Source organism: Brassica napus, chromosome A8 (genome assembly GCF_020379485.1).
Source record: "Brassica napus cultivar Da-Ae chromosome A8, Da-Ae, whole genome shotgun sequence".
NCBI lineage: Eukaryota > Viridiplantae > Streptophyta > Magnoliopsida > Brassicales > Brassicaceae > Brassica > Brassica napus.
In genome coordinates this window covers 3,971,380-3,990,667 of record NC_063441.1, presented here as the reverse complement: position 1 = coordinate 3,990,667, position 19,288 = coordinate 3,971,380, and the positions used below count along the sequence as shown (strand labels likewise).

Below are 19,288 nucleotides of genomic sequence, written 5' to 3'. Positions count from 1 at the left end.
TCACCAATGCTTGGTTTGGTCTTGAGACTCAGCCAAATGCCATGCGTATGCATTATAGAAAACGTATTCAAACCATCTTATAGTCCCACTTTAAGTTCATCAGCATCTTTGTAAAATATGTATGCTAGAACCAAACACACCAAATCAACTACATTTTAGTCCAAAATAGCAACACCAATGCAAAAAAAAACCATATGCTTAAATAGTAAAACACCAAGTCTTAATAGCAAAATAAGAACTCAAAAAACTAAACCAAACACCAAGTCCTAATAGTTTATAACGTGGACTCAGAAATCATGATCTCTATACACTAATTCATCCTTGAAACCAAACTCATTTGCTCCTAAAAATTCTTCTATTTCATCATCATCAGCAACAGAGAAGAAAACAATGAATGCAAATCGTTTTTCTTTATGCAATTATTCATCCAACAAATGTGACATAACGCAACAGTACATGTTCTTTTCGGCTTTATTGAGCAAGAATATCATAAAAAGGGTAAAACCAAAAGATAATATCTCTCTTGACTTAATCAATCTTTGTCTGCAAAACAACCTGAGGCGGGCGAATCAGTAATGAGTAGTTGGAACCCTGGTGGTAGTTTTCTCCGGTAAGACATTGTCGGGGAGAATCAACTCGGCTGGAATTTCACGGACAATCCCAAGCATTGAATCGTAATCCTCATCCTTGCGTGCATACTTCTTCCTAAGCGCTCTCTCAACCTCGATCTCTTCAAATGACTTTGAATTCTCTGCTGCGTGAATATGTGCGAGATTGATGTAGTTCTCAGCCGACTTTGAGATATATGCTACCTCTTCATCCGTTAACTTTCTCATGAACTTTGCTGGGTTTCCTCCCCATACCTGCCACATGAATTGTTGTTATAATGCTGAGTTTAGTGTGGTCATTGGAAACCTTTGGGACAGCTATAACAATGATTCTCTAATAGTGTGCCAGTCTTATCACAAACGCAGTAGATAGTAAACCAGAAAAGAAAAAGAAAATAGAAACAAACCTCTCCAGAAGGGATTCGTGTGTTCTCTCTCACAAGGGAACCAGCAGCAACCATGGCATGCTTCTCAACCACCACTCCATCGAGTAGTGTAGCTCCCATGCCAACAAAAGCCTCATCCTCAACAGTACAACCATGTATGACAGCACTATGACCTGCTCGGTTTAATTTTTACACACAAAGATGATCATGCAACAGAACACATTACATAAAACAGATTCTCAAAAGCTGATAAATCAGTTTTAGAAGTTTACCTACTGTGACATTGTCCCCAATTGTAGTAGGCAAAACCTTCCCAGCTAAGTTGGTTTTTGCAACATGTACAAGAGAATTGTCTTGGATGTTGGTCCCAGACCCAACACTGATGTTATTCACATCACCTGCACAAAAGTTACAATGAGTTCCAGCTATTTCACAACGTCTCATCAGCAATACACTAAACCTAGAACCTTCAAATGAAAAGGACAATCAAGTAAATCAGCAAAGATTTAAACTGTAACGAGTGCACACGATCTTGCAAAGTATAATGCTGCAAATTTGATACTTGGCTTGCAATTTATATCAAATCTTGTTTTTTAAGTCTTTGTGGGGGACATACCATTCCCAACAACCAAATATCATTTGGCTTTGCCTTAACGCTACCAAAGACAAAACATTTTGAAGGATTCAGTGGAAAGAAAAGGGCTTTACCTCGAAGAACACAGCCATACCAAATAGAGGAGCCTTTCCCAATCTGAACATCACCAATAACAGAGGCACTCGGAGCCACGAACACGTCCTTATCCACCAATGGTGATTTATCAAACACACTCATCAACGTCCGATGCCTCGATACTGTCATCAAAACAACCAATCGAAAACGAGAGCCTATATTAGACCACCAATTTCTCGAATCGAGATGTGGATTTGGATCTAGGGTTTGAATGTGGCTTACGGTGTTCCTCCAAGCGGTGGCTCCCTTGAAGAAGAGAACCCACGCGATCTAGAGCTTGCCCAGACCCGCGGATCCAGTTACCCACAGTGTAGATTACTCGTCCCAACGTTCCCATTTTCGATTAGAAAGAGAGAAGAAGACGATCCTCTGAAGCGCAGGAGGTTTATGGAGGCGTTTGGGTTGGGGGGGGGGGCTCAGGTGTTGATTTGTTTTGTTGAACCAAACCAATTCGATCTGAACCGAACCGACATTTATTATTTCTAAAAGGATCGAACCAAAACTTATAATAAGCTGACTCCAGCCATCAAATTACTCCTGTTAAGTGACGGAACCAGAAACTTTTTGTACTGGGATAAAAAAAAAATCAAAACATAATTTTAAATGACCAAAAAACTACAAATGTATTACACCAAAAAAAATTATAGAAATAAAATAAGATTAAAACTAATATAAATCTAAAGTTTTAAAAATAAAAAATGAAAATATATTAGTTGTATAATTAAATTTTGCCTTTAATATTTTGTAATTATTTTTATGGGGTCAAATTTCTTTTTTAAGTGGAGTCAATACAAAATTTATCTAAAAAATATATATTTTTTTTTAAAATAGTGGGGTCAGCTGAACCCTACCCCTTAGCTGCCTTCGCCCCTGCCCCTGTTCGTTTAACGAACGCATCGTTCGTCATTGGCGTCTGAGATTTGTTCATAAGTTTCTTCACGTTGATTAAATGAAATGAAAAATTGAGACGCTGCGTCATGGAAAACGTTTTACATAATAACAACAACAATGCACAGGTTTATGGAAACAGTTTTGTGGATATATATATGAAATTCTTCAACACAGCCGGACTGTAAAAAAACAAGCGGTGGCCTTTCACTCCAAGTCTAGTCACTCCGTCATGTACCGCTGCACGTTCCAAGGATTCCAAGACACGCGTTGTATACACACGCCGGTGACCAACTCTACCGCGAATGCTATATTATCGGAATTGTTGATTTCATCTTTGGCTATGCAGCAGCTATCTGCCTTACAAACTTTTGAAAATGTTATACAAGGTCCAACACTTTTAGATGCCTTACAAACTTTTAACAACATATATTTACAATTTTTCCTAATATATATATATATGTAAAATATAAGATATCACAAAAAAATTTAAAATAATTCAACTTCATTAATAATTATTAAAGATAATTTTATAAAGTTAATTGTATAGTAATATTTGTTAATATTATCAGCAACCTTTTAACTATAATCAGTCGTAATTACTAAAATCAGTTGTTAATACAACATCTCACATTTAAAAGATAATATTTTTTCTTATGTTTTATATAATTTTTACTTATATTTTTAATAATTTTTGCTTATATTTTATATAATTTTATTAAGTTTATAAACATAATTTGTATTTATTTGATAGTAATAATAATAATAATAATCATAAAAATATTAGTATTATTTATATAACTTTTATTAATAAATATATTATGTTTTCTCGTATTGTATGCACTAAACGATGGTTTGTGTGGTTTGTCCTCTGAGTCGGCTCTGTAACTTGGATGGCCTTGGAAGCCGTTTGCAACGGTTCTGGTTATAAAGATGTTTTTAGGAGACATGGTTGAGCCGAGAGGTTGGATCACATGGAACCCTAGGACGTTGAGGTATGGAGAGTACAAGAACACTGGAACTGGGGTTTGGGTCTTAGCAACCGTGTAGACTGTGTACGAACCCAATATGACGGACGAAGAAGCTCAGAAGTACTCGGTTTATACCTTTATCAACCGAAATGGTTGGATGGATCTGATTTGTATCCCTTACAACCGTTATGTCTGATCCGAGTTCTATCTTTATTTTAACATTTATGAAATGGTTTGATGTAATATTGTATTCCTTAAGAAAATGTTAACTATTCCTATCAAACTGCATGTATTGTTATTCTTCTCACCAAAACAAATCTTTCCAAACTCTAATGTCATTGCGCTTAAAACTCTATCAAGAGGCAAATTCATAACACCTCCTTTTAAAGACACAATCCTTGCTTGGTGCCGCATGTACTGTTGTAACTGAAAGTGGTACTAGTTAAGTGGTCTAACTCATATTATGCCACAACTCACAAGGCCAAAATCAATACATAACTTTGTGCAGGGGGGATTAGGTTTAAAAAACAGGACAAGTGTCAATTTAAGAAAACTATGTTTTCATTTCGTTCAATTCAATTGTGAATCTGAATCGTGTTTACAAATGATCCCATAGTAAAAATCATAAGTCTGAGGTAAAAGAAAAAGAAAAAGTTATGACCCTTCTTAGGCAGAGCTGATTAGGAAGTAGGAACAGAGAACGGTCTCACTTCAGTCTCCTCTCGTGCATGCTCAACAAGTATTACATGCATCAGCAATCAGACAACTCATTGCACAACATATATGGTCATCAGTTTCCATGATTTTCTCCACACTGCTCGGCTTCTGAAAAAAAGAAGGAGAGACTTTAAGAAAGCAAAGAGCAGAAGCCCACCAAAAGTCTCACAGGGAGAGTTTACCAGTAAGGGTGACGTGATAGTATTCTCGACTGCAAGAACAACTCCGTCATTTGTCTTTACACCATTTTTTGTAGAACCTCGAGAATCAATGGAAACACAATTACAGACACCTCCTGTCTTTGATTACATAATGACAAGTGAAGTATAACTCCAACTTTGAGTCTTGCTCTATGCAGATAATTTCTAGGGAATCTATCACATAGTCACTTAGAGTAATGGAGAAGTTACTTTGATAGCTTCAATAGCATACTCGCGCTCCGAAGCTCCCTAAATGGTTATCTCTCTGCCCTACATCTTCGTTTTCAGTTTCTTTTCTTTTTTTTTTTCTGAAAATTACGGTTGTTATTGTCTATTGTAATCCGAGAGTATTGCAAATGGGTGTCTGAGTTGTTGATCTCTGTCATGGTTCAACAGCTTTTAATCGAAATGGTAATTGATATATGTTTGTGCGCAGGTAACATAAGATGTCAAACACACTCATCAACGTCCGATGCCTCGATACTGTAATCAAAACAACCAATGGAAAACGAGAGCCTAAATTAGACCACCAATTTCTCGAATATGAACATATCTTTTCTTGTAAGCGACAAATTAGAGATGTGGATTTGGATCTAGGGTTTGAATGTGGCTCACGGTGTTCTTCCAAGCGGTGACTCCCTTGAAGAAGAGAACCGACGCGATCTAGAGCTTGCCCAGACCCGCAGATCCAGTTACCCACAGTGTAGATTACTCGTCCCAACGTTCCCATTTTCGATTAGAAAGAGAAGAAGACGAGATCCTCTGAACAAAGCACATGAGGTTTATGGAGGCGTTAGGGTGGTGGTGGGGGGACTCAGGTGTTGATTTGTTTTATTGAACCAAACCGATTCGATCTGAACCGAACCGACATTTACTATTTCTAAAAGGATCGAACCAAAACTTATAATAAGCTGACTCCAGCCAACAAATTACGATATTATCTGGTCATCCAGTGATTTCACTGATAACAAAACACTAAGAGGAGTATACTGGATCATCTTACCACATTCAAACAAATTTTAAGGTATTTGATATTTGAAAAACACTTTAAGAGGGACTCATGAGGTTCAAACTGAGATCGATTTAGCTTTGCTTGATTTTTTTTAATATTTTTTTTATATATTCAGTTCAAATTAGTCATTTTTAAGTTTTTGTCACAAAAATAGTTCCTAATAAATAAAATGACCAAAATAAGTTTTATTAAATGTAAAAATATATTTTTATCCTAGGGTTAACTAATCTAGACCTAAAGTTTAGAGTTAAGGGTGGGTTTTGGGAATAGGGTTTCAAATTAAAAAAAATAAAAAAATATTAAAATTTTTAAAATAAAAAAGGGTTATTTTGATCATTTTCTTTCGTGAGGACTATTTTCGTGACAAAAATTTAAAAATAGATATTTGATAGAATTTCCCTTACATCATCTCCATTATGATTTAAATGAATCATGAAATACTGCTGAAGTATGAAAATAATTCCAAAAACACTATTTAACAATAAATCGTTAACATTAGATATTTTTATTTTCAATTTATAAATCTAATTAATTGTATCAATTTATTGATTTATCATATTTGTTAATTTACTAAATCTTAACTAATATATATCATATATAAGTATATATATATATATATATATATAATATTACGTTTTTAGTTATAGCAACAATTTTAATTAAATCTTCAAATTTCTAAAAGAAAGCCTGAATTTTTTATGTGTTAAAAGTTAGATTTTTTAAAATCAAATACAAAATTAGACTAGGGCATTTCGGGTGTCGATTCCGCTCGTGTGAGATATTACATGTATCAGATATTTTGAATAGGTATTTTTAGGAACCGCCAACTTCTTGGTTTGAATAAGTTCGGATAGTTTCGTTTTTGGACTAGTTTAGGTAGTAAAACTAGAAACTGTTTGTAATCCGATGTCTCGTTTGATTCAGTAAAATATTGAGTAATTAGGATGATTCAGATTATATCAAACGACTCGAATTATTTTTATATATTTTTTATAAAAAAATACCAAATATCTTCCGATAATTTTGATAATTCGATTTTTCTAACTATTTTCAGATACTTTTAGTAAAATTATAAATAAGGTGTATATATATATATATATGGTTAAGTTATAAGTATATATAATTATATTCATATATATACTTGGTGTCTATGTAATTTTTGGTTTGATTATTTTGAATATAAAAGTATAAGAAGTGTTCAAATATTTGAAAGTTTTGGTCCGGTTTTGGTTATTTTGATCTAGTGAACATGTTTTTGAATTCAGGTAAAATGTCATGCTTAACAAATTTATAGCCAAACAATTTAGTCACTATTTTAAACATTTTTCCACTAGAAGTTCTATAATTTTTTTAGATGTCACAAATACATTATGTTCTTTTTACATTGTTGTATATATATAGCATTTATGTTTAATGAGGAAGTTTCAAAACAAATACCATTTTCTGCTTTAAAATTTTGAAAAATAAATATAATCCTATAGTTTTCTAAACTACGTTTTAAGCATTAAACGACATGAATAAAAATTTATATTAAAGTATTAACTAAATCGTGGACAAAATTCTTTATTGTTATAAATTTGGACATTTTAATTATAAATGACCAAAAATTCGAATTCTTTTCCTTTTTTCAACCGTTGGCCAGCGCTTCAAATTTCCTTTTTGAAGTATCTCAGAAAAGGAAATTATGTTATTCAATTTTCCTTTTTCCGTGTGTCTGCAACACCGACTTAACTGAACCCCAACTCTCTATATAACATAACACTCTGAAATCACTTCTCCTTCGCCACAGTTTCCTATTTTTTAATTGTCTTAACGTTCTCTCTTTCCGAACAACGATTTTGTGTCAAAACCCGATTGAAAAGATGGAAACGAAAGAAGAATTCGTCAAGTTACTCGGCAAAGGTGCTTATGGTTTTGTTAATCTCGTCCGCTACAATAATCCCGACGACAACTCGTCCTACCTCTCAGCCGTAAAGAACTCTTACCAAGAAGACTACAACGCTCTCCAACGAGAGTTCCACGTTCTTCTCCAACTCAAGGGATGTCCCAGGATCGTCACATGTCTCGGAGACTCTCTCCAACAAAGTTTCAGCAGATTCGGGGAGAAACTCCACAAACTACAACTCGAGTTTGCTTCCGAAGGTAGTCTCCACGCTTTCATGAACAATTACGCCGACAGAAAGTTGCCTGAACCGTTGATCAGGGATTTCACTCGGATGGTTCTCGAAGGTTTGGTCTCGATTCACGACCATGGCTACGTTCATTGCGACATCAAACCAGACAACATACTCGTCTTCCCTTCTTCCACTTCGAGACAAGATTCATACGAGGTCAAGATTTGTGATTTCGGCAACTCGTTAGAGATAGGGGAGGTTCCTCTGTGTTGGGAAATTAACTTCCCGTGGCTCGGGACTGCGATCTACATGTCGCCTGAGTCGGTCCGTGACGGCATCGCCCACGTGTCTCTAGACTTGTGGTCGGTGGGGTGTTTGGTTCTGGAGATGTACACGGGCGTGATTCCATGGGAAGGCCTTGAACTAGATGAGATCGCTACTCGTCTCCTCTCGGGTAAATCTCCAGAGATACCTGAGACGCTTCCTTGTGATGCAAAGGACTTTATCCAAACGTGTTTCTCGAGGAACCCTGAGGAGAGAGGAAGCGCGCATGAGTTGTTGCTTCATCCCTTCTTGCCTCGTCCACAAGTTGAAGAAGAGGATGAGAAGACAACAGAGGAGAAGACAAGTAACTCGTTTCTGTCGAACCTGTTCAAGTTGAGAATCAGAAGAAGAGGTTCCAAGAAGAAACTAGCGAAGGATGATGTTGCTGTTTCAGACATGAAGCCTTTGAAGTTGAGGTTTTGGAAGACAAAGACCGTTAAGAGAACTCTGACCAAAGTCTTGGGGTTGAAGAAATCGACAGACTTCTTTCAGTTTAGTGTCCGTTCATTAAGGTTTAGTACGTACTTTATATTCATGAAGGTCTAGTATGTCTCCTGTTTAAAGTCTCTGTTTAGTATATGTTGTTTCTGTTCATTATAAAGTTTAGTAACTCAGGTCTCAAATGTAAACCAGCTTTCAAAGTTTTACTGCGGTTAATTTAGCATTTGAATAGCAGCTTTCAAAGTTTTACTACTGTATGTTTCTAACTGTTAAAAAAGTTGTTCTTTTCTCTTGAAAACTCAAGTCTCAATCTTTTTACTGTGGTAAGCAACCAAAAAGCATCTTTTAACTCTGGGAATCCTAGTGCAACCAAAAAGCATCTTAAAACTGTTAATGAAGTAGTTCTTTTCTTCAATCTCAAATGCTTCTTACTACACAGAGTTTTCTTCTATGAAAAAATCCAAACCAGCTTTCAAAGTTTTACTGTGGTTAATTAGCATATTTAACTCGGATAGTCATAATATACGTGAGAAGAAACGATTGATGAATGCCGCATTACATTTTCATCTTCAACAAAACAAAACAAACCAAAATGCATAAAAGACAGACAATGTGAATCATAATTTGACGTTGGAACAAGCTCTACGACCTAACAAAAGAGTTCCCTTATTCAAAAACTATCTTATTTACTTTGCTTATGGCCACCGGTCGATGTATGTTTTTCCATATACATTATATAAAGCCATGGACCTTTGAGAAACATCTCATCAAATGTTATGCAAACTGTTTAGAGTATAAATGTGACTCTACATTTTGTTGCTCCTTAAAGCGTGGAGGCTAGCACAAGAGTTCCAGACTCCAGAGACTACCAAGTTAAAGACAACGAAAGGTTCAGCTGTAAGAAGAGTGTCAATTTCAGAGAAGAGAAGCAAAGCCAAAAACCTCCCCACCGAAGGAGAGAAACACCAGAATAATGGTGTGAAGATTCTCCTTAATGATAGCTCTTGCCTTCCGTTGTTAAAAAGAACTCATAGCTAGTAAATTACCCTGGAAAGAAAGCATTACTAAGGAGATGTTATTGGTTTATAAATCCAAGTAAAATATGCAAATCCGGAGGTTTTCCCTCGGATTTGAGTAGGGGTTATTGGTTGTTGTATTTTAATGGATTTGAAAATCCGAACTAAATTTACTGTTATTGGTTCTATGATTTTCAAATCTGTATTAAAATCTTGTGTTATTGGTTTAATGATTCATAAATTCAATATCAAATCAAGTGTTATTCAATCCTACGGATTAACTAATATATTTGATTTTATAATGAATTTGAATGGATTTGTTTGGACTTTTTTTGTTAAAGATACAAAAACTCAAATCCGAGGGAAAACCTCCGGATTTGCATATTTTACTTGGATTTATAAATACTATATGGATTTCTAAATCAATCAAAATATATAAACAAATAACACCATCAAATTTGTATTTTTACCTAAAAAATCCAAACAAATCCTTTAAAATCCATTATAAAATCAAATATATTAGTAAATCCGTACGATTGAATAACACTTGATTTAATATAGAATTTATGAATCATTAAACCAATAACACTTGATATTAATACACATTTGAAAATCATAGAACCAATAACACTAGATTTAGTTCAAATTTTTAAATCTATTAAAATACAACAACCAATAATTCTTACTAAACTACTCAAAACAAAATTATTCACTGTCACGCAACAAAAAAGACACGCCTTAAAACCAAAACTTTGCAATTGTTGCTTTAGCCAACCAATCAAAACCGGAATTGGCACTCCCCGAACCAAAGCGAAGCCACAACACCAAAAGAAGTCATATATTTAAGGTTGGAATAACCTCAAATTGAAGGTTTTAGGGCTGGGAAAAAAACCGAATCCAAAGAACCCAACTGAATCCGATCCATTAAATAGTACGGACCCAAACCGAAATTTGATTAAATATCTATGAACAAATCCAAAATCCAACTTAGAACATTTTCAAAAGAAATCATATATTTAAGGTTGGAATAACCTCAAATTGAAGGTTCTAGGGCTAGGCAAAAAAACCCAAATCCGAAGAACCGAACCGAATCTGATCCAAAAAATAGTACGGAATCCAAACCGAAATTGATTAAATATCAGAATGGATTCAAAATTTTGGTATCTAAAAAACCGAACCGAGTATCTCGAGTACCCGAATGTATCCGAAATAGACTTATATACCAAAATATATTAATTATCTTTAGATTTAATGTATATTGAAACATCCAAAATATATAAGATACTTTTAAGTTTTCTAAAATATTTGAAAATATATACAAATAATCAAAATTAAATGTCTAAAATAGCTAAAATATACTCAAAACACCAAATATTTTTAAAATATCTATTGATTTTCTATCCAAATATTCAAACCAAACCAATTTATATGTGAAATTTATGTATTTTGACATATGTTATTCAAATTTATATGTAATATATTATTTTGTTTATATATTTTGAGAAATTAAGAGTATATAATGAATTAAAAATTTTAAAAAATAATTTAAATAGATTATCCGAACCGAACCCAAACCAAAATTTAGAAATATTCGAATGAGACTGAAATCTTTGTCCCGAAACCAGAACATACCCGAACTGATTCTGAACGGGTACCCAAACGCCCACCCGTATTCGAGGGTGTTATCTCCAATAGTAAAACCTTAAATCTATTTTTAATATATATTTGTATTTTAGTCTTTGATATTAACAAAAAAATTGATTAAATCTATAAAAAAATTCTAAAGAATAAAGAATATATTAAAGTAATATTTTTATAGTATTGATTAACAAAATGCTATATTATAATAAATGATAACTGAATAACTCCAATTAAATCATTACTTACAAATAAAATACCAAACTACTGAATACATTATTTTGTAATACTCTTATATATGATTATTTAATCAATTTTAAAATGGCTTATAAATTTATTTATTACTTATATATAAGTTGCAAACTAAAATGATAAATATTAAAATTAATAAGACTATTTAGAACACATATAACTGTAAGAATTCTAAAAATATTAAATCTTAAATTAATTTTTTTTATTATTCAAAGTTTTAAAATTTAGAGTTACTAAATTATTTTCGGAGTATATAATTGAAAGCTCGTAAGTTATTTTAAAAATGGTTTAAGGAGAAGATAAAAAATAATGACGACAGTAATAAAGTAACAGCTGACACAAAGAAAAGAAAAGGTTTTTAAATATTCGTTTCCACCTTCCTCCGCCATGGATGCAGAAGAGAAGATGGAGCTGAAGGTCTACAACAAGATGACTCTAGCAGAAGGAAGGAAGTTTTTGATCCGTTCACTCCCGGAAAGGTCGGATTGTACGTCTGTGGATATGATTTCAGTCACATCGGCCATGCTCGCGCCGCCGTCTCCTTGGACGTTCTCTACAGGTCTCTCGTAACTTAGATTCGTAGATAAGAAAGCTAGACAGTTCCTCAGAGACACTTCTTGATGAGTGCACACTACCGGTCTCCTCTGAGTTTTCTCAGCTAGACAGTTCGTCAGAAGCTTTCTATTATGTTTATCAGGTGCAGTGCTTACTTGAGATATGTTTTTTAACAATTTTTTTTAGCTTTTGCACTTATTTATATTCACTTGTGACTGTAACATCTCTCATCTTTGTTGACATTGCAAGATCTTGATGATGCCCTCTTTCCATATCGAGAAGCAATGGCTGAAGAAGACGGTGGAAAAGCTCAACAGACTGCAGAAGCCAAAGACATCATTAACAAGCTCAAAAAGTGAGTTTGAAGCTAAGATGTTAGACGATTTATATACTCACGGGTGCTTACCAAGATGCATTGAAATTCATCAATACTTAAATTAGTAAGCTTAATGTTTTCTGATTTACTCCTGCTCCTCTTCTTTTCTTGTGCCACTTCACCATTCATACCAAACTTGTCTGTTCTTCTTCAAAAATTCAGAAAATGCTGAAGAAACAGCGAGCGTTGAAATTGAGAAAGCAGCTTGATGTGCTTGGTTTGCTCACAACCCTGAGCTATGCCGAAAACACTAACAAGAGCAGGGTTGAGCGGAGAAGACATTGCACATAAGATATAGAAGAAAGGATAATGGCGCGGAAGAAGAAAGAGTTTGAGAAAAGTGATCAGATCAGAGCAGTTCAAGGAATAGCAGTAATGGATATTGGGAAAGAGACTGTGTGGAGGCCAATGCTTCCCTTCTCCGGCTGACTCCAGCGATGGAGATAAGTCAATTTCCTAAAAGTCAACCCTTTATTCTTTAAGGCTGTTCCTTTATAACTCTTGTTTTGTTTTGTTTTGTTTTGTTTTGTTTTGCGTGACTCCTAATAGACGCTTGTTGCTGTTTTTTTCTTTGTCTGTATCTTAAAGATTCAGTGACAATTATATCAGTGCAACAGTATTTTACAAATATGATCTATCTACTTAAAGATTCTACTACAACTATTCATAATGCTGTTCAGAACTATCTAAAGACATCTTATATCGCCAATAACTCTTTTTGGTTTCACGTAGAGTAACAAAACAAATCTGCTCACATTGAACATGTGGGTTTGTTCTTCTTGACTAAGGCGTAAGCGTCACTGTAAATGGCAACTGCACTGGAGAAAACCGCAAGGACAATCACGAAAATGGCTATAGTCTTGTCCATCTTTGTTGCTCGGTTATGACGATCCCTGAAGAGATACCCTCAGGTAAAATGATCCATTAGGTTCCAAAACCAGATGAGAAACAATGGGGACTTACTTCAAGATGACAGCAGCAGGGAATATGAAACCGATGCAGACAGAAGTTGTAGCTCCAGTGAGTTGGAAAGCATCCCAGATGCTTGGAATGAAGTTTGCACCCACAAAGATTACAGCAATGAGAGCGGCAGTGATGGAGGCAAACCTCAGATTAGAGGTAGTAAGTGATGGAGTAGCCGTAGGGAACAAGAGACCGTCCATGTTAACGCGCAAAGGATAGAAGATAACAGGGAACACAAGCATGAGATGAGCTGCATAGCTGAGTCTGACTGCGTCACTGAGAACCGGACCGAAAGGGATTTTAAGATCGGTATCAAAGTTTGCAAGAACATCATCAAGAGTAGATTCACCAAACAAGAGGTATCCGAACAAGCTTGTCATTACGTAAACAGAGGAGGACATCATAAGAGCTGAACGCACAACAGGTTTCATCTGAATGGAGTCTTCAAGCTCGTTCTGTATATTGTGGACTGAAAACATCAAAAAACCATGAGTTCCTGTTTAATCCTTTTAGTGAGAAAGAAGCGTTACCGTTAGAATGACAAATGTATGCGTTGACAAGCACAGGAACAACGGTGAAGAGTTTCCAGACCGATGACAAGTCAGTGACGTTTGGGTAGAGTCTTGGCTTCATCAATCCACCTCTGTAAAACTTTGTAATGACTATTCCCGCAGTGATGACTAGAAAAACAAACGCTAGTACAAGTGATAGGGCAGATGTGAATCTCAACGTATCTGCAATGAAGCCATAATAAATCAATCAGATACACTCTCCATTTCATTCTAAGAGAAGTATGCAACACATTGTTCTAACCAATGCGCTTGAAGGATGTCAATGGAGCAAAGACACAAAGAGTTGTAAAAAGAAGAACAATAGTTCTCTTGTCCCACCAGCTTTCTCCAAACCATCCTTCAAGCATACCCTCCAAAACATCACCTTCAAGCGAAACAAGAGTTAAACAAATGCCAAAGATCAAAAGCTGTGATTAGTATCAAAGATCAAGTACCAACGATGATCATGTAAACGATCAAAACCCCAACGTTGGTAACAAGAACAGCAACTTGCAACACAATCCTTCCGGTTTTGCCGAAAGAATCTTCCATCAAACCACCGTACGATCTTCTAGCGTTCCCGAATCCGCTAAACCTAAGCAAGAAGTCAATAGTCTTGTCGGTCAAGAAAGCCATGAGAAGGATCATCACGATTCCGGGAACAAGTCCGAGGACCTTCATCGTGGCGGGCAAAGCCATGATACCAGCACCGATGATCGCCGTTGCGAGGTTGAGTACCGCTCCGGTGAAAGAAGCACCGTTGAACTCTTCGTGACCGTCACTTTCTGATGCCTGCAACAGTGGGTCGTTCTGGACTTCATCTTTAGTCGCCATTGTTTCTTTAATGAGGTTAGAGATACTGTACGAGAATCACAGATGGAGATGACTGAAAAGAAGATAGAGAGAATGGAAGGTGAAGTTATAGTTTCCTGACTGATTGTTGGCGCTGAACCTATTAAAACGACATTTCGAACCAATTATTTATTTTCTGCTGTTTTTTTATTTTTAAAATATCCTCAAATACCATTTTCTCCCCCATAACACGAAAATAACAAAAAACCTGGTTAGAAAATTATTTTAATTTTAAATATTTTTTTTAGGATCCCCCTATATATTAAAAGAGTCACTTTAGTGAGGTTTGGTGACGTGTTGCTCATAGTTGAAGTTTCATAAAAATTATTATAATTTGATTGGTCGATTATTTTTAATTTTTATTTATTTAATTAGATCTAAAAATTTAAGGTAAGTCTAAAAACATTTAACATCACTTGCGATATAATCTATAGAATATTACAAATAACAATTTATGACAACTAAATCTTGAAATTATAGAAAAATTAATAGTGTTATATTTATTACTTTTAATATTTATAAACTATAAAATATAATGAACAAATTTTTATATAAGATAATTATAATAGTTTTATACTCTACTTGATGAATTGTATTCGAATATAATTATATAATAACTATTTTAAATATTACAAAATCCAAACATGTTTATTAATATGATTTTTAAATTATTTATCGTTGTTTACAGAATAAATTTATCAGAATTTTAAAATTATTTATATAATGTTATAAATTATTTATAAAAATATAAATCCTACTATATATTGATTGAGAAGTCACATAAGTGATTTTTTATTATGTGTTGATCATAATTGAACTCTTCAAATTGTTATAATTTGATTGACCGATGATTTTTAATTTTATTTATTATAATTATATCTAAAAGGAAAGGATAATTCAATTACCACTTTCCAAATAATCTACATAATATTAGAAATAATTATTTATGGTAACTAATTGTTGAAACTATGAAAGAGTAATAATGCGATCAATTTTTTTATATATATTTATAAATTACATAAAATAATAAATAAAAGCGTTTATTTGAATTGATATAATGATTTTATATTCGTATAGAAAGAATTATATTTGTATATAAAGTATCATAATAACTATTAATGTCTAATAATTCAATGCATGTTTTCTAAATCATTTATAAAATTATAAATACATTTATAAAAATCAGACATTTAAATTATTATAAGAGGTTCTAAGTCATTTATAGAAGCTTATACATTAATTTTGAAAATTTATCATCCTATTACAATATTTTGAATTATTTTTCATTTTAATGGTAAAATTCTTCAACTATGTTTATTTAGTGTAGAAACCCCTAAACTAAAGATTTACTGGTAGTAATAGTAATTATGACATATCAGAGTTTAATTCATTAAATAAAGTTAGTTTAGGGGGTTTTTCGTTAAATACTTAGTTTGGAAGTGTTTACCCAAAATAAACTTAGTTGGGGGTTCTAACGTTAAAATTCATTATTATTTCCTTATTATCTATTATTTAAATCTTTATACTTGGATTTGTTTTATCAAAAACCAGTTGCAATCAACTGACGATGTATCTTCTTTCCTAATATCATGCATTTAATATTTAAATATATATATAGCAAGATTTGAGTTACCAAAATTATGTATATATTATAACCAGAATATCTTTAAAAATTTATTAGAAGATATTTTATCTCATAGCTGAATTAAAATTTATTAGAGGATATTCTATCTCATAGCTTCTTTTGAAAACTAGGTAATTTAGAAACTTAAACTAATTTGCTATATAAATATCACGCCACCCCCATTAATTTCACGCATCAATCTTTTAAGTTTCATATGTTTTTGATCTTTATAATTTAAATTTTACTTTTGTGATCTTGCGAAGATGTATGATAATCAATAAGTAACTCAAAGCTGCCGAACAAAACTGAGGAAAAACTCGGGTCGGTTTGGCATATGGTTTTTCGGTTCGGCAAGGAGAAAACACTAGAGTAGCTTTAGAGTTTTTGTTTCGGTTAACCGTTCGGTTCGTCGAACCAAACCGACCCGAACCGTTAACCGAAAACATTTGAGATTTGTGCCGATCGGTTTTGTCTTGATAACCGAAGTAAAACTGAAATGGCCAAATTTCGGTTTGGTTTTAAATCCCAGCACTTTGCTCTTATCCGAGTGGAATATATGCTGTGGTGGATCTAGCCTCTAGGCTTGATTTTTAGTGGGAGCAAAATTCTATAGTAAAATATTCACAAGTATTTTAATATAATAGCATCATAAGTATTGTTTATTCTAGAAATGTATAGGGCGAGACTAAATGTTTGATTGGTGACTATTCGAGAAACAAGAGGAACGAATAAAAAAGGAATGTACGGAAATTAAATAGCAAGAATGAAAAGAAATGGTTGTTACTTATCAAATTTAATAAGAAATAATTTTGTTCTTTAATTCTTTACAAAAAAAAATGAGAGGGAATTATTATTCCTTGTGAATGGTAATTTTTTTTAAGAACACTAGTGAATGCATTAATATATTCCATATTAATCTGTATTGCTTTCAAATGTAAATATAGTAAAACCACTGTAAAAAAAAGATAAACTGTTAAAATATAAGTTTTCCTTAAACATTAGTTATGGAAATACATTCCAAAACTATTGGATATCATCCGTCTGGGGTAACTTTTTAAGACGTCATGAGCAAAGTTACTGGGGGCAAACTTTCTAAGCGGGGGTAAATATTTGAACGTTTAACAGTTACGTGAATTAAAATGATTTAACTGTGGGCAGCTGCCCCCATGTCACGGTAAATAGAAGTGTTTGGGTATTTGGGTAAATATATTTTAGAAAATGGACTCATTTAAGCCCAATTGTAGGGGATTTGGACAAAATAAGGGTGTAGGGTTAGGTTTTGTCGGCAGAATGAGTTTTCTTGTTTAAGAAAAAGTAAATGGGGTTGCCATAACAAAACAAAACAAAAATAAAAAGGAAAAAGGAAAAAGGAAAATCGAGGGTTTGCTATATAAGTATATAGATTGGGAGTGGAAGAACATGACGGCGTGGATGGAGATTTATCAGAGAAGCTTTCCCATGAAACAAAGAGAAACCAAACGTAGAAGAAAAGGAAGAAGAGAGTGGAAGATTGAGATCCCCAATGATGTCATGGAAGAAATCGTGATGAGGCTTCCGGTGAGATCGATTATGAGGTTCCAAGCTGTTTCAAAGCACTGGGAATCCATGATTAAGACAAGAGATTTTAGGGCAAGACACATGGCTCATCAGAGAAGCAAAGATCCTAAACTCATGTTTGTCTCTTATGGTCAGTATCATATCCGTTTTGAGCAAAGGGACATGGAGACGACTTCTCTTGAAGAGAGCCTCTGTTTGAAAATTGAAGAGATTAAGGGTGCTATCGCAATCTCCGAATGCTGCGATGGCCTTGTCTGCTTCTACGGCTTGACGGATGCAGTGAGAGTGATAAATATGGCCACAGAAACATCGTTGGTACCACCACTCCCCTTAGCGAAATTTCAGCAGCTCTATAAAGACCATCCAGACCCAGATCTGGAGGTGGAGATGGAGGACGTGACAGATGAAGATGATGATCTACATACTGTTCCAGTGCCATTCATATTATTTACTAGGTTTGGATTTGGGAAAGACAGGGTCACAGGACGATATAAGATAGTGTGGCTCTATAATATATATCCTGCTACCTTGAACAAGAAGAAGAAGACAAGATGCGAGGTTTTCGATTTTGAGGAATGGAGATGGAGATTCGTGACTACCAGACCTCTTGATCATCACCAAATCTTGTCGAGTCAGAGGCCATCGTTTGCAAACGGATCATTATACTGGCTTACGGGAGATGAACGAGGATACCCATCAACACAAACCAAGCTCATAGTTTTCGATATTTATACAGAGATGTTTCAAGTCACCTCAACACCACCTTTTATTACCCCTGATGCCTCTGGTGACAAAATTGGTTTATGTAATCTTGATGGTCGTCTCTGCATTTCTGAGCTCAAGGGAGATTGTAAGCAAGAGTTTTGGTGGAGGGTTGAAGAATGCAACAAGTGGGAGAGAATCTTCTCAGTTGACTTGAATTCTACTTCCTGTTGGTTTGGTGGTATCACTTCACAGCCTCTCACACCTTTGGCCATTTCCAAGGATAACAATAAAGTCGTCCTCTCGCTTACCTATCAAGGAAACCTTGTTGACTTTGATCTTGATCCTGACTCGACTGTTTATCATTTGTATTATTCTGGTTACTATGGCTTAGCTGTTCCTTATTTTCCAAGTTTATCACTAGTTCATGCAACTTTCTAGCTCTCTATTTTTTTTTTTCTGAAACTATTTATCTTCTTCAGTAACATTAAAATGTGTTTTTATATTCAAAGTATGCAATGAGCACTTCTTATTTATGTTTTGATGACCTAATTATTATTATCAAGTTATGAATATCATGCTTGCTACGATATCAACAGTACTTAGTTACTAGACTTCTTGTGCTGTATTTGCATATTGGGTTAATTAGACTGAAAATTCTATACAAAAAGTCATTTTAGCCTTTGGTAACATGTGACACGTGATCAAACGAATACTAAGAGTTTTGGTGAATTTACACGAGGAGAGTGTCAAGCAAGAGCAAAAAGGAAGAATGATGTAAGTAATTAACGGCTAGTTTAAAAAAATTGAA

At 34.2% G+C, this 19,288-nt stretch overlaps 4 protein-coding genes and 1 long non-coding RNA gene across 6 annotated transcripts; 3 read left to right on the top strand and 2 right to left on the bottom strand.

Annotated features, from left to right (window-relative positions):
• Positions 1 to 391: 391 nt before the first annotated feature.
• LOC106371862 (gamma carbonic anhydrase 2, mitochondrial) lies at positions 392 to 5,369 on the bottom strand. Of its 2 annotated transcripts, none has more exons than XM_048737629.1 (5): positions 5,116 to 5,369; positions 1,703 to 1,846; positions 1,267 to 1,392; positions 1,016 to 1,167; positions 392 to 863 (listed from the first exon to the last, which is right to left on the bottom strand). In XM_048737629.1, the coding sequence occupies exons 1-5, from the start codon at positions 5,228 to 5,230 to the stop codon at positions 570 to 572; spliced, it is 831 nt and encodes a 276-aa protein (XP_048593586.1). In that variant the 5' UTR covers positions 5,231 to 5,369; the 3' UTR covers positions 392 to 569. The 2 variants fall into 2 exon arrangements, with proteins under 2 accessions (XP_048593586.1, XP_013667414.2); XM_013811960.2 differs by lacking the exon at positions 5,116 to 5,369 and adding an exon at positions 1,947 to 2,197.
• An 829-nt stretch (positions 5,370 to 6,198) lies between these two features.
• On the top strand, positions 6,199 to 8,689 carry LOC106369793 (mitogen-activated protein kinase kinase kinase 20-like). Its single transcript, XM_013809905.3, has one exon. It carries the CDS (start codon positions 7,375 to 7,377, stop codon positions 8,494 to 8,496), a length of 1,122 nt encoding a protein of 373 aa, XP_013665359.2. The 5' UTR covers positions 6,199 to 7,374; the 3' UTR covers positions 8,497 to 8,689.
• A 2,285-nt stretch (positions 8,690 to 10,974) lies between these two features.
• On the top strand, positions 10,975 to 12,856 carry LOC111200020. The gene is made up of 2 exons (XR_007315344.1): positions 10,975 to 11,994; positions 12,102 to 12,856. It is a non-coding gene; the product is annotated as an uncharacterized LOC111200020 (long non-coding RNA).
• On the bottom strand, positions 12,770 to 14,999 carry LOC106369792 (amino acid transporter AVT6B-like). The gene is made up of 5 exons (XM_013809904.3): positions 14,198 to 14,999; positions 14,005 to 14,127; positions 13,722 to 13,925; positions 13,192 to 13,660; positions 12,770 to 13,121 (listed from the first exon to the last, which is right to left on the bottom strand). Exons 1-5 carry the CDS (start codon positions 14,574 to 14,576, stop codon positions 12,980 to 12,982), a joined length of 1,317 nt encoding a protein of 438 aa, XP_013665358.2. The 5' UTR covers positions 14,577 to 14,999; the 3' UTR covers positions 12,770 to 12,979.
• Positions 15,000 to 17,182: 2,183 nt separating this feature from the next.
• LOC106371861 (putative F-box protein At2g02030) lies at positions 17,183 to 19,016 on the top strand. The gene has a single exon (XM_013811959.3). It carries the CDS (start codon positions 17,638 to 17,640, stop codon positions 18,916 to 18,918), a length of 1,281 nt encoding a protein of 426 aa, XP_013667413.2. The 5' UTR covers positions 17,183 to 17,637; the 3' UTR covers positions 18,919 to 19,016.
• Positions 19,017 to 19,288: the final 272 nt, after the last annotated feature.

What these genes read in the sequence shown, in the direction of transcription:
- LOC106371862 (XM_048737629.1), bottom strand. Translation starts at nt 5,230, where the DNA reads ATGGGAACGTTGGGACGAGTAATCTACACTGTGGGTAACTGGATCTGC. An exon ending in TCACCGCTTGGAAGAACACC is followed by an intron (nt 1,847 to 5,115) that starts GTGAGCCACATT and finishes TTTTGATGACAG; the next exon opens with TATCGAGGCATCGGACGTTG. An exon ending in CACGAATCCCTTCTGGAGAG is followed by an intron (nt 864 to 1,015) that starts GTTTGTTTCTAT and finishes TTCATGTGGCAG; the next exon opens with GTATGGGGAGGAAACCCAGC.
- LOC106369793 (XM_013809905.3), top strand. Translation starts at nt 7,375, where the DNA reads ATGGAAACGAAAGAAGAATTCGTCAAGTTACTCGGCAAAGGTGCTTAT.
- LOC106369792 (XM_013809904.3), bottom strand. Translation starts at nt 14,576, where the DNA reads ATGGCGACTAAAGATGAAGTCCAGAACGACCCACTGTTGCAGGCATCA. An exon ending in ATACATTTGTCATTCTAACG is followed by an intron (nt 13,661 to 13,721) that starts GTAACGCTTCTT and finishes TGATGTTTTCAG; the next exon opens with TCCACAATATACAGAACGAG. An exon ending in CCTGCTGCTGTCATCTTGAA is followed by an intron (nt 13,122 to 13,191) that starts GTAAGTCCCCAT and finishes GTATCTCTTCAG; the next exon opens with GGATCGTCATAACCGAGCAA.
- LOC106371861 (XM_013811959.3), top strand. Translation starts at nt 17,638, where the DNA reads ATGACGGCGTGGATGGAGATTTATCAGAGAAGCTTTCCCATGAAACAA.